This window comes from Pseudophryne corroboree, chromosome 4 (assembly GCF_028390025.1).
Source record: "Pseudophryne corroboree isolate aPseCor3 chromosome 4, aPseCor3.hap2, whole genome shotgun sequence".
NCBI classification, from domain to species: domain Eukaryota; kingdom Metazoa; phylum Chordata; class Amphibia; order Anura; family Myobatrachidae; genus Pseudophryne; species Pseudophryne corroboree.
In genome coordinates this window covers 488,418,756-488,431,866 of record NC_086447.1, presented here as the reverse complement: position 1 = coordinate 488,431,866, position 13,111 = coordinate 488,418,756, and the positions used below count along the sequence as shown (strand labels likewise).

Below are 13,111 nucleotides of genomic sequence, written 5' to 3'. Positions count from 1 at the left end.
TTACCGTTGATGATGTTATTTCTCGAACGTCCTAAGTGGATGCTGGGGACTCCGTGAGGACCATGGGGAATAGCGGCTCCGCAGGAGACTGGGCACATCTAAAGAAAGCTTTAGGACTATCTGGTGTGCACTGGCTCCTTCCCCTATGACCCTCCTCCAAGCCTCAGTTAGATCTCTGTGCCCGAACGAGAAGGGTGCACACTAGGGGCTCTCCTGAGCTTCTTAGTGAAAGTTTTAGTTTAGGTTTTTTATTTTCAGTGAGACCTGCTGGCAACAGGCTCACTGCATCGAGGGACTAAGGGGAGAAGAAGCGAACTCACCTGCGTGCAGAGTGGATTGGGCTTCTTAGGCTACTGGACATTAGCTCCAGAGGGACGATCACAGGCCCAGCTTGGATGGGTCCCAGAGCCGCGCCGCCGGCCCCCTTACAGAGCCAGAAGGCAGAAGAGGTCCGGAAAATCGGCGGCAGAAGACGTCCTGTCTTCAACAAGGTAGCGCACAGCACTGCAGCTGTGCGCCATTGCTCTCAGCACACTTCACACTTCGGTCACTGAGGGTGCAGGGCGCTGGGGGGGGGGGCGCCCTGAGACGCAATAAAAACACCTTGGATGGCAAAAAAAATGCATCACATATAGCTCCTGGGCTATATGGATGCATTTAACCCCTGCCAGAATACATAGAAAAACGGGAGATAGGCTCCGCCCCCTTATCGGCGGCCTTATCTCCTGTCTTCAGATAAAGGTAGGCGCACAGCACCGCAGCTGTGCGCCATTGCTCTCAGCACACTTCACACTCCGGTCACTGAGGGTGCAGGGCGCTGGGGGGGCAGCGCCCTGAGACGCAATAAATCGTTAGAAAACCTTTTATGGCTAAAATAAATGCATCACATATAACTCCTGGGCTATATGGATGCATTTAACCCCTGCCAAACATACAAGAAAACGGATGATAAGGACGCCGAGAAAGGGGCGGAGCCTATCTCCTCAGCACACTGGCGCCATTTTCCCTCACAGCTCAGTTGGAGGGAAGCTCCCTGTCTCTCCCCTGCAGTCACTACACTACAGAAAGGGGTTAAAAAAGAGAGGGGGGCACTAATTAGGCGCAGTATTAACTATACAGCAGCTATAAGGGGAAAAACACTTATATAAGGTTATCCCTGTATATATATAGCGCTCTGGTGTGTGCTAGCAAACTCTCCCTCTGTCTCCCCAAAGGGCTAGTGGGGTCCTGTCCTCTATCAGAGCATTCCCTGTGTGTGTGCTGTATGTCGGTACTTTTGTGTCGACATGTATGAGGAGAAAAATAATGTGGAGACGGAGCAGATTGCCTGTAATAGTGATGTCACCCCCTAGGGGGTCGACACCTGAGTGGATGAACTGTTGGAAGAAATTACGTGACAGTGTCAGCTCTGTATAAAAGACAGTGGTTGACATGAGACAGCCGGCTACTCAGCTTGTGCCTGTCCAGACGTCTCATAGGCAGTCAGGGGCTCTAAAGCGCCCGTTACCTCAGATGGCAGATATAAACGCTGACACGGATACGAGTCAGTGTCGACGGTGAAGAGACAAATGTGACTTCCAGTAGGGCCACAAGTTACATGATTGAGGCAATGAAAAATGTTTTACACATTTCTGATAATACGAGTACCACCAAAAAGGGGTATTATGTTCGGTGAGGAAAAACTACCTGTAGTTTTCCTGAATCTGAGAAATCAAATGAGGTGTGTGATGATGCGTGGGTTTCCCCTGATAACAACTGATAATTTCTAAAATGTTATTGGCATTATATCCTTTCCCGCCAGAGGTTAGGGTGCGTTGGGAAACACCCCCTAGGGTGGATAAAGCGCTCACACGCTTGTAAGGGCTCTACCCTCGCCTGAGATGGCCGCCCTTAAGGATCCTGCTGATAGAAAGCAGGAGGGTATCCTAAAAGGTATTTACACACATACTGGTGTTATACTGCGACCAGCAATCGCCTCAGCCTGGATGTGCAGTGCTGGGTTGGCGTGGTCGGATCCCTGACTGAAAATATTGATACCCTAGATAGGGACAGTATATTTTTGCCTATAGAGCATTTAAAAGATGCATTTCTATATATGCGTGATGCATAGCGGAATATTTGCCGACTGGCATCAAGTCTAAGTGCGTTGTCCATTTCTACCAGTAGAGGGTTATGGACACGTCAGGTGATGCGTATTCCAAACGGCATTTGGAAGTATTGCTTTATTAAGGGGAGGAGTTATTTGGGGTCGGTCTTTCAGACCTGGTGGCCACGGCAACAGCTGGGAAATCCACGTTTGTACCCCAGGTCGCCTCTCAACATGAGAAGACGCCGTATTATCAGGCGCAGTCTTTTCGTGGACAAGCGGGCAAAAGGTTCCTCATTTCTGCCCCGTGACAGAGGGAGAGGAAAAAGGCTGCAGAAATCAGCCAGTTCCCAGGAACAGAAACCCTCTCCCGCCTCTGCCAAGCCCTCAGTATACGCTGGGGCTTTACAAGCAGAATCAGGCACGGTGGGGGGCCCGTCTCAATTAATTTTAGCGCGCAGTGGGCTCACTCGCAAGTAGACCCCTGGATCCTTCAGGTGATATCTCAGGGGTACAAATTAGAATTCGAGACGTCTCCCTCTCGCCGTTTCCTAAAGTCGGCTTTACCGATGTCTCCTTCTGACAGGGAGACAGTTTTGGAAGCCATTCACAAGCTGTATTCCCAGCAGGTGATCATCAAGATACCCCTCCTGCAACAGGGAACGGGGTATTATTCCACACTGTTGTGGTACCGAAGCTGGACGGCTCGGTGAGACCGATTCTAAATCTAAAATCTTTGAACACTTACATACAGAGGTTCAAATTCAAGATTGAGTCACTCAGAGCAGTGATTGCGAACCTGGAAGAAGGGGACTACATGATGTCTCGGGACATCAGGGATGCTTACCTTCATGTCAAAATTTACCCTTCTCACCAAGGGTACCTCAGGTTTATGGTACAGAACTGTCGCTATCAGTTCAGACGCTGCCGTATGGATGGTCCACGGCACCCCGGGTCTTTACCAAGGTAATGGCCGAAATGATGATATTCCTTCGAAGGAAGGGAATTTTAGTTATCCCTAACTTGGACAAATCCCTGATAAGGGTAAGATCCAGGGAACAGTTGGAGGTCGGTGTAGCACTATCTCAGGTAGTGTTGCGGCAGCACGATTGGATTCTCAATATTCCAAAATCGCAGCTGGTTCCGACGACGTGTCTTCTGTTCCTAGGGATGATCCTGGACACAGTCCAGAAAAAGGTGTTTCTCCCGGAGGAGAAAGCCAGGGAGTTATCCGAGCTAGTCAGGAACCTCCTAAAACCGAGCCAAGTCTCAGTGCATCAATGCACAAGGGTTCTGGGTAAAATGGTGGCTTCCTACGAAGCAATCCCATTCGGCAGATTCCACGCAAGAACTTTCCAGTGGGACCTGCTGGACAAATGGTCCGGGTCGCATCTTCAGATGCATCAGCGGATAACCCTGTCACCAAGGACAAGGGTGTCCCTCCTGTGGTGGTTGCAGAGTGCTCATCTTCTAGAGGGCCGCAGATTAGGCATTCAGGACTGGGTCCTGGTGACCACGGATGCCAGCCTGCGAGGCTGGAGAGCAGTCACACAGGGAAGGAATATCCAGGGCTTATGGTCAAGCCTGGAGACATCACTTCACATAAATATCCTGAAGCTAAAGGACATTTACAATGCTCTAAGCTTAGCAAGACCTCTGCTTCAAGGTCAGCCGGTGTTGATCCAGTCGGACAACATCACGGCAGTCACCCACGTAAACAGACAGGGTGGCACAAGAAGCAGGAGGGCAATGGCAGAAGCTGCAAGGATTCTTCGCTGGGCGGAAAATCATGTGATAGCACTGTCCGCAGTATTCATTCCGGGAGTGGACAACTGGGAAGCAGACTTCCTCAGCACGACCTCCACCCGGGAGAGTGGGGACTTCACCCAGAAGTCTTCCACATGATTAAAAACTCGACAGGTATTGCGCCAGGTCCAGGGACCCTCAGGCAATAAGCTGTAGACGCTCTGGTAACACCGTGGGTGTACCAGTCAGGGTATGTGTTCCCTCCTCTGCCTCTCATACCCAAGGTACTGAGATTGATAAGATGGAGAGGAGTAAGCACTATATTCGTGGTTCCGGATTGGCCAAGAAGGACTTGGTAACCGGAACTTCAAGAGATGCTCACGGAGGATCCGTGGCCTCTACCTCTAAGAAGGGACCTGCTCCAGCAAGGACCCTGTCTGTTCCAAGACTTACCGCGGCTGCGTTTGACGGCATGGCGGTTGAACGCTGGATCCTGAAGGAAAAAGGCATTCCGGATGAAGTCATCCCTATCCTGATAAAAGCCAGGAAGGATGTAACCGCAAAACATTATCACCGCATGTGGCGAAAATATGTTGCGTGGTGCGAGGCCAGTAAGGCCCGACGGAGGAATTTCAACTGTGTCGATTCCTACATTTCCTGCAAACAGGAGTGTCTATGGGCCTAAAATTGGGGTCCATTAAGGTTCAAATTTCGGCCCTGTCAATTTTCTTCCAAAAAGAACTAGCTTCAGTCCCTGAAGTTCAGACGTTTGTAAAAGGGGTACTGCATATACAGCCTCCTTTTGTGCCTCCAGTGGCACTTTGGGATCTCAATGTAGTTTTGGGTTCCAAAAGTCACATTGGTTTGAACCACTTAAATCTGTGGAGTTAAAATATCTCACATGGAAAGTGGTCATGCTGTTGGCCCTGGCCTGGGCCAGGCGCGTGTCAGAATTGGCGGCTTTATCCTGAAAAAGCCCTTATCTGATTTTCCATTCGGACAGGGCGGAATTGAGGACTCGTCCTCAGTTTCTCCCTAAGGTGGTTTCAGCGTTTCACCTGAACCAACCTATTTGTGGTGCCTGCGGCTACTAGGGACTTGGAGGACTCCAAGTTGCTAGACGTTGTCAGGGCCCTGAAAGTATATGTTTCCAGGACAGCTGGAGTCAGGAAATCTGACTCGCTGTTTATCCTGTATGCACCCAACAAGCTGGGTGCTCCTGCTTCTAAGCAGACTATTGCTCGTTGGATTTGTAGTACAATTCAGCTTGCACATTCTGTGGGCCTGCCACAGCCAAAAATCTGTAAATGCCCACTCCACAAGGAAGGTGGGCTCATCTTGGGCGGCTGCCCGAGGGGTCTCGGCTTTACAACTTTGCCGAGCAGCTACTTGGTCAGGAGCAAATACGTTTGTAAAATTCTACAAAATTGATATCCTGGCTGAGGAGGACCTGGAGTTCTCTCATTTGGTGCTGCAGAGTCATCCGCACTCTCCCGCCCGTTTGGGAGCTTTGGTATAATCCCCATGGTCCTTACGGAGTCCCCAGCATCCACTTAGGACGTTAGAGAAAATAAGAATTTACTTACCGATAATTCTATTTCTCATAGTCCGTAGTGGATGCTGGGCGCCCATCCCAAGTGCGGATTGTCTGCAACTATATAGTTATTGTTACAAAAATCGGGTTATTATTGTTGTGAGACATCTTTCAGAGGCTCCTCTGTTATCATGCTGTTAACTGGGTTCAGATCACAGGTTATACGGTGTGATTGGTGTGGCTGGTATGAGTCTTACCCGGGATTCAAAATCCTTCCTTATTGTGTACGCTCGTCCGGGCACAGTATCCTAACTGAGGCTTGGAGGAGGGTCATAGGGGGAGGAGCCAGTGCACACCAGATAGTCCTAAAGCTTTCTTTAGATGTGCCCAGTCTCCTGCGGAGCCGCTGTTCCCCATGGTCCTTACGGAGTCCCCAGCATCCACTACGGACTTTGAGAAATAGAATTATCGGTAAGTAAATTCTTATTTTCTCCTAAGTCCATAGGATCCACAGGGATCCCACCCTGACGCACCTGATTTGAGGATCCTTTCACTCACTAACCTCTTCCTTCTAGTATGGAAGGGTGTGCATGTTTGTTCTTCTCGCCTGATTAGGGCTCTCTGTGATGCTACTGCCTTGAGCTTTGGAAAAACAACTGATTTGCCTGAGCCAGGAGGCGGGGATATATGGACGGGCCCGTAGCATGCTGGGAGGCTGAAAGCTTTGACCGTTTGGTGCAAATCAGCTGTCGCGTCATCATATCCCAATGTTATCCTGTGGACTTATAGTAAAACTTACCGTTGATAACAGTATTTCTGCTGCGGGGTACACTGGGCTCCACAAGGATTAACATCGGGGTGTAGAGTAGAATCTTGATCCGAGGCACCAACCGGCTCAAAGCTTTGACTGTTCCCAAGATGCACAGCGCTGCCTCCTCTACAACCCCGCCTCCGTGCACAGGAGCTCAGTTTGTAAGTTGGTGCCATGCAGTAAGCAGGCAACCAACAGGAGGGCTGCCATTGTAGCCCATATTAGAGCTTATTTCAGAATAAAAGAAGAACTTTTGAAGACAATGAGGGAAGTATTACGGATTCTTCAGTGGTCAGAACGCCACCTGCCAGCCATATCCGCAGTGTTTATTCCGGGGGTCCTAAACTGGGAAGCGGACTTTCTCAGTCGTCAGGACGTACACACCGGAGAATGGAGTCTCCATCCAGAGGTGTTTCAACTTCTCGTGGACAAGTGGGGCCTTCCAGATGTGGACCTGATGGCGTCTCGACACAATCACAAGGTTCCGGTCTTCGGAGCAAGGACAAGGGATCCTCAAGCAGCGTTCGTGGATGCTCTCTCAATCCCATGGAACTTTCGGCTGCCGTATGTGTTCCCTCCAGTGTCACTCCTGCCCAGAGTAATATGGAAGTTCAAGCAAGAAGGAGGAAACCTGCTTCTGGTCGCTCCAGCGTGGCCCAGGGGGCACTGGTTCTCCGATCTACAGGGCCTCTCGTTGGATCGTCCCCTTCTACTTCCACAACGACCAGATCTCCTCGGTCAGGCCCCGTGTGTTTACCAGGACTTGGCCCGTCTGGCTTTGACGGCATGGCTCTTGAAGCTTCCGTCCTGAGGGCCAAGGGTTTTTCTGAGGCGGTCGTTCAAACTATGTTGAAGGCCCGTAAGCCGGCTTCTGCTCAGATTTACCATAGGGTCTGGAATGCTTACTTTACTTGGTGTGCGTCTCACAATCATGACGTTTTCAAGTTTAGCACGGCCGAACAGTTGGCCTTCCTGCAACAGGGCCTGGACTTAGGCCTTCGTCTGGCCTCCCTCAAGGTTCACATTTCTGCCTTGTCAGTTTGGTTTCAGAGAAAGATTGCTGCCCTACCTTATGTTCATACATTCACTCAGGGCGTGTTGCGAATTCGGCCTCCTTATGTACCGCCTGTGGCCCCTTGGGATCTGTCGGTGGTTCTGGAGGCCTTGCAAGAGTCTCCGTTTGAACCTCTTGCCTCTGCGGACCTTAAGTGGCTCTCCCTTTAACGTTTTATTTTTGCTGGCTATCGCTTCAGCTAGAAGGGTCTCGGACTTTGGTTCCTTATCCTGTAAGTCCCCCCATTTGAGTTTTTTCACCGTGACCGGGCGGTTCTTAGTACGCGACCGGGTTATTTACCCAAGGTGGTGTCTTCCTTCCACCTTAACCAAGAGATTGTGGTTCTGGCCTTTTAATTCTCCTGAGTTGTCTTCCAAAGAACGATCTTTGGATGTGGTACGGGCTCGCCGTATGTATGTGAAAAGAACATCCTCCATTAGGAAATCTGATTCTTTTTTTGTACGGTTTAGTTTTCACAAACGTGGCGCGCCTGCTTCCAAGCAGACCCTGGCCAGATGGATTAGAATGGTGATTGCACATGCTTATGTACAGGCTGGTCGTCCAGCTCCTGCTACCATTAAAGCCCATTCTACTCGGTTGGTTGGACCTTCTTGGGAGGCCCACCGTGGTGCGACCCTTGAACAATTGTTCAAGGCTGCTACGTGATCCTCAGTGAACACGTTCATAAGGTTCTATGCCTTCGATACTTCCGCCTCCCAGGATGCTTCCTTTGGACGCCGGGTTCTTGTGCCTGCTACAGTGCGTCCACTCCCATAAGGTACTGCTTTAGGACATCCCTGATGTTAATCCTTGTGGAGCCCAGTGTACCCCCCAGCAGAAAACGAGATTTATGGTAAGAACTTACCGTAGTTAAATCTCTTACTGCGAGGTACACTGGGCTTCACAAGGCGCCCACCCTGACGCACTTAGCTTCTTTGGGTTGGTGTGGCATAGCCACTGACACCCTCTCCTGTGGTGAGTGTGTGGTGTGATTGGCTACGAGCGGTTGTCGTCTCTAATACCTGCTACTGCATTGGGCTGGTTAACGAAACTGAGTTCCTGTGCACGGAGGTGGGGTTATAGAGGAGGCAGTGCTGTGCATCTTGGGAACAGTCAAAGCTTTGAGGCTGTTGGTGCCTCGGATCAAGATTCTACTCTACACCCTGATGTTAATCCTTGTGGAGCCCAGTGCACCTCGCAGAAAGAGATTTAACAACTGTAAGTTCTTGCCATAAATCTTGTTTTCTCCTAACGACTTCTTATGAAACCAAACAAAATGGGTCCTTTGGGCCTTTTAATGCCCATTGCAGATAAATAAAATTATAAAGGTGTATTTATCTCTTTAGCATAGTGCCCTCGTAAAAAGTGTAGTAAAGATATTGTTGGGTTAGGAGACTTTACTAAATATAGCATCTTGCAGGTGGGCTCTTTTCTGTTTAATTAGGTTTTGTACATGTAGACACTGTACAATAGCATTTCCACTTCTGTAACGGGCCATTAAGTGATCATGAACAGGCCCCTAAGCAAGTTGGCAGGAGGGTTCTGATTTTTGTTTGTCTGCTTTTGTATCTTCTTCCTCCTAGCTACAGCAATCAACGCCACCACTATAACTCCTGCATCATCCACTACGAATAGTTTTACTTGTAAGTCTTTGGCAAACATTTGTGTTTCTGTGTGAAGCGTGTGTGTGTTTTGTCCTCTTTAAATTCTTTGTAGCTTTTTTATTGTGTGTGTGTGTGTGTGTACCTTTTTTAAAAGGGTATTCAACTATATAAGTATAAAATGTACAAAATCCCATTTTCTTCTATGATCATTCTGTGGTAAGGGTGGCCAGCCATATGCTCTATTAAGCACTGTAGTGGTACACTTTTTATAGATAGGACCTCTCTCCACAGCAGTAGTGGCTTGACCCAAATCTTTCCATTAGAGAATTCTCTCTTTACAGGGTCTGTCCTGCTACCAAAAAAGGTAAGAGGGTAAGAGAGGTCATAAAGTCAAATATGAAAGTGCTAATACAGTGAATGGTTTGTCAAGTCCTTATTTAACATGGAAATCTTTAAGAAACCAGTGTAGTGTTTTTTGTAACCTGGCACAAGCATTTTCTAAATGATCTGAATTTTGTACATTGCATCATGGGCCTAATTCAGAGTTGATCGCAGGGACAAAACCATATGCACTGCATGGGGGGGGGGGGGTTGTCAGATATAACATAACGTGCAGAGAAAGTTAGATTTGGGTGTGGTGTGTTCAAACTGAAATCTAAATTGCAGTATAAAAATAAAGCAGCCAGTATTTATCCTGCACAGAAACAAAATAACCCACCCAAATCTAACTCTCTCTGCACATGTTATATCTGCCACACCTGCAGTGCACATGGTTTTGGCCATTAGCTAACAAATTTGCTGCTGCGATCAGGTCTAAATTAGGTCCACTGTCTTGTAATTCTACAAATCTAAGGGTTGTGTGCAAAACAAATTAGGCTTGGATCTTTTATGTGAGCGGTAGTCTGCATTCTTGGAGTGGGGTCTGTGTTTCCACATTTGAAAGGTAGTGTGTTTACATTTCTTTCCTCTGTTCTTATCCAGCCCCTTCAAACACAACAGCTGTGACTCCAACGTCGTCTCCGAAAAAAAATACATTTGATGCTGCAAGCTTCATTGGAGGAGTAGTCCTTGTGTTGGGTATTCAAGCAGTGGTATTCTTCTTGTACAAGTTCTGCAAGGCCAAGGACCGGAATTACCATACTCTTTAAGAGCTATTGCTCCGGACTGTTTGCCAACATCGCTCTACCCAAACATAAACTTGAAGATTTTTCATGGGAGAGGAGCAGAAAGTCTTTTTCTTCCCCTCTACAAATTGGATGAAACCAGATTTGTGCCATAACAGACAAAAAGGAAGTTATTACAGCTCTATAATGCTGTGGATTGCATGCATCCCATCTGCTTACTAGAATACTTGAGACTGCTTTAACCCTGCTGCCTTCATTACACCAGATCTTGAAGGGAACAAATGTTTTCAGGGTACTTCTGAGAAATAGAGTAGTTTCATGTAAGGTGCACTATATAGAGTTGAGGCCCTATAGAACGTGGCTTTAGGTGATTGAGCTAATTGACAAACTGCTTAGGTAAGTGATGTTGGGGCAGTATAGTCTCCAGGTACTACATAAATTATGGCTTAGCTGAAATATATTTTTATGTCCCTTTTCAAATCTATTGGTGTGTCTTTTACCTAAAAATTGATTATAAAACAAATCAAAAAGTTGATTTTCCAAAGCCAGTTATTTCCTTTCAGCATCTTCTTAAGTGCACCTTATTCCTAAAAAGAAGATGAGGTTGGGAGAATTGTGCCTTAAAGAAACTGAAAATATAATTAGTGTTTATTCAGTTAATTTTAATATTACATTGGTTGCCTTAAAGTTTTTTTTTTTTTTGTAATTAACCAAATACTTTTCCTTGTTAAACCCGCCCACCCCCCCACAATGAATCATTGTCCAAAGTCATTTTTTTCTGTTTCCAGGACATAATTTAATTGTATGAAGTTGATTAACTGAATATAATTCTCTAAGCAAATGAGTTGTTAACAAATCTTTTAGTTGTGGATACAGGTATATATTTTATTCTCTGACCATTGTATTTCTGCATTTGAAGGAGTTGGCAATAACACACTTGGTTTATGTGTTCAGATTTTTGCTACAATTAACTTTCTATGGCTCAAGATAATAGTGAAAGCTATAAACCAAAAAATCTGAAACGTTCTGTATGCTGATAGGGGTATGGAAGGCAGTGGGGATTATGCTTGTCTGATGCCAGTAAGGTTTTCCCCCGTAATGAATGAGCTGCAATGCCCATACGAATCATTGATATTTGATATACTACGCAGGCACGCACACACACAACGTGTACACCCTTGGTGTAGATTGGTAGACGATGAATGAGGCGTGTACTAAAGGGGGATGTAAATGTCCAGATCTGCCATAGGCTGCGCTTTTCTAAGTATTGGGTTTAGCAATAAACTGAAATGACACTAAAACCTAAAAGAATCCGATTAAGAGGCTGATAATCAGGAAACTGCCCCCTGTGCAGAATATATTAAACACCAGTAATGGCTATCTAAAGGTTTTTTTTAAAGTGAATTCAACACTCCAAAAACTGTATTATTTTTTCTTTTTCTTCTTGAACAACCAATATGTTAAATGCACTACAAAGCAAGATGTTGCACCCATAAGAAAAAGTAGCAAATTCTAAGTGCCTTAGTAGTTCACATTAATTGTGTTCTCAGCTCCCATCCAAGACATGATCAAATTGGTATAGCGATCCTGAGCTTGTACGCTACACTCCGCAATATGTCAGTCCTGGGAAGATGGTTATTGCCATTTTCCTTTTCTGATTCGTTGTGACTTTATTTAAATAAAAATAAAAGTGTTTAAAACCTCTTCAAGTACAGCCCAATCGAATAGAAACTGTTCTTAGATTACTATTGCCTGCAGTCTGGGTAGGGATTAAATACCAAAAGTGAACAGGGCGGGCAGTAAGTAATCTACAGTGTACAGAATTGTATGTGGAATGTACTATGAAATACTTGCGTTGCATGAATGGAGATGAGCATTTTGTTATGTACCAGTTGTACCTGCGACTGCTGATCAGGGAATTCCCGGCCTCTGATGAAACCAGTTGATGTGCGATCTATAGTTTTAATGTGGATAGCACTATGACATTCTTGCCAACAGTATGCCATCATATATTCAGACAGGACAGATACTGACATGTCACTTTGTTTGTAGAGTATGTGCAGCTCCATTCTTGCATAAAACTGCTATGCTTTGCAGACTCTTAACGTTTAAAGTGAACAAGTAAAATAAATAAATATGCCTTTGGTCCTGAAATGGATGTAATGTTTTTGCTGTACGAGAAGAAGAAAAAAAAGCAATCTTAAAGGTCATCTGATATATTGACAGTGTCTACTACTGTTCCCTAAACAAATGGCTTGTGATTATTGTGTGCGTCATTAGCCACTTTACTGGAAAAAAAAAATTTCCCCAAAATTGTCTGAGGTTTTTTATGAGTGAATTAGGTGAACAACATGTATTTAAACTTGTCTAAAATGATTTTAATTACAAATAAAAGGCCAAAGAAGAAAAACTAATAAATAAATAAAATAAATAAAAAAAAAAAAAAATATATATATATATATATATATATATATATATATATATATATATATATATATATATATACATATACATACAGGTTGAGTATCCCATATCCATATATTCCGAAATACGGAATATTCCGAAATACGGAATTTTTTGAGTGAGAGTGAGATAGTGAAACCTTTGTTTTTTGATGGCTCAATGTACACAAACTTTGTTTAATACACAGTTATTAAAAATATTGTATTAAATGACCTTCAGGCTGTGTGTATAAGGTGTATATGAAACATAAATGAATAGTATGAATGTACACACACATTGTTCAATGCACAAAGTTACAAAAAATATTGGCTAAAACTACCTTCAGACTGTGTGTAGAAGGTGTATATGTAACATAAATGTATTCTGTGCTTAGATTTAGCTCCCATCACCATGATATCTCATTATGGTATCTAATTATTCCAAAATACGGAAAAATCCCATATCCAAAATACCTCTGGTCCCAAGCATTTTGGATAAGGGATACTCAACCTGTGTGTGTGTGTGTATGTGTGTATGTGTATATATATATATATATATATATATATATATATATATATATATATATATATATATATATATATATATATTTCTCTAACGTCCTAGTGGATGCTGGGGACTCCGTCAGGACCATGGGGAATAGCGGCTCCGCTGGAGACAGGGCACAAAAGCAAGCTTTTAGGATCACATGG

The 13,111-nt window shown here is 45.2% G+C and overlaps 1 protein-coding gene across 3 annotated transcripts in view; it reads left to right on the top strand.

Annotated features, from left to right (window-relative positions):
* Positions 1–12,113, top strand: part of CD164 (CD164 molecule) — a 56,750-nt gene extending 44,637 nt beyond the window's left edge. For all 3 annotated transcript variants that reach the window (XM_063917101.1, XM_063917100.1, XM_063917103.1), the window contains exons 6-7: positions 8,815–8,874; positions 9,817–12,113. In XM_063917101.1, coding sequence (XP_063773171.1) covers positions 8,815–8,874; positions 9,817–9,983 — 227 coding nt within the window. In that variant the 3' untranslated portion in view covers positions 9,984–12,113. The remainder of the gene's footprint in view (positions 1–8,814; positions 8,875–9,816) is intronic.
* The last annotated feature ends 998 nt before the right edge of the window (positions 12,114–13,111 follow it).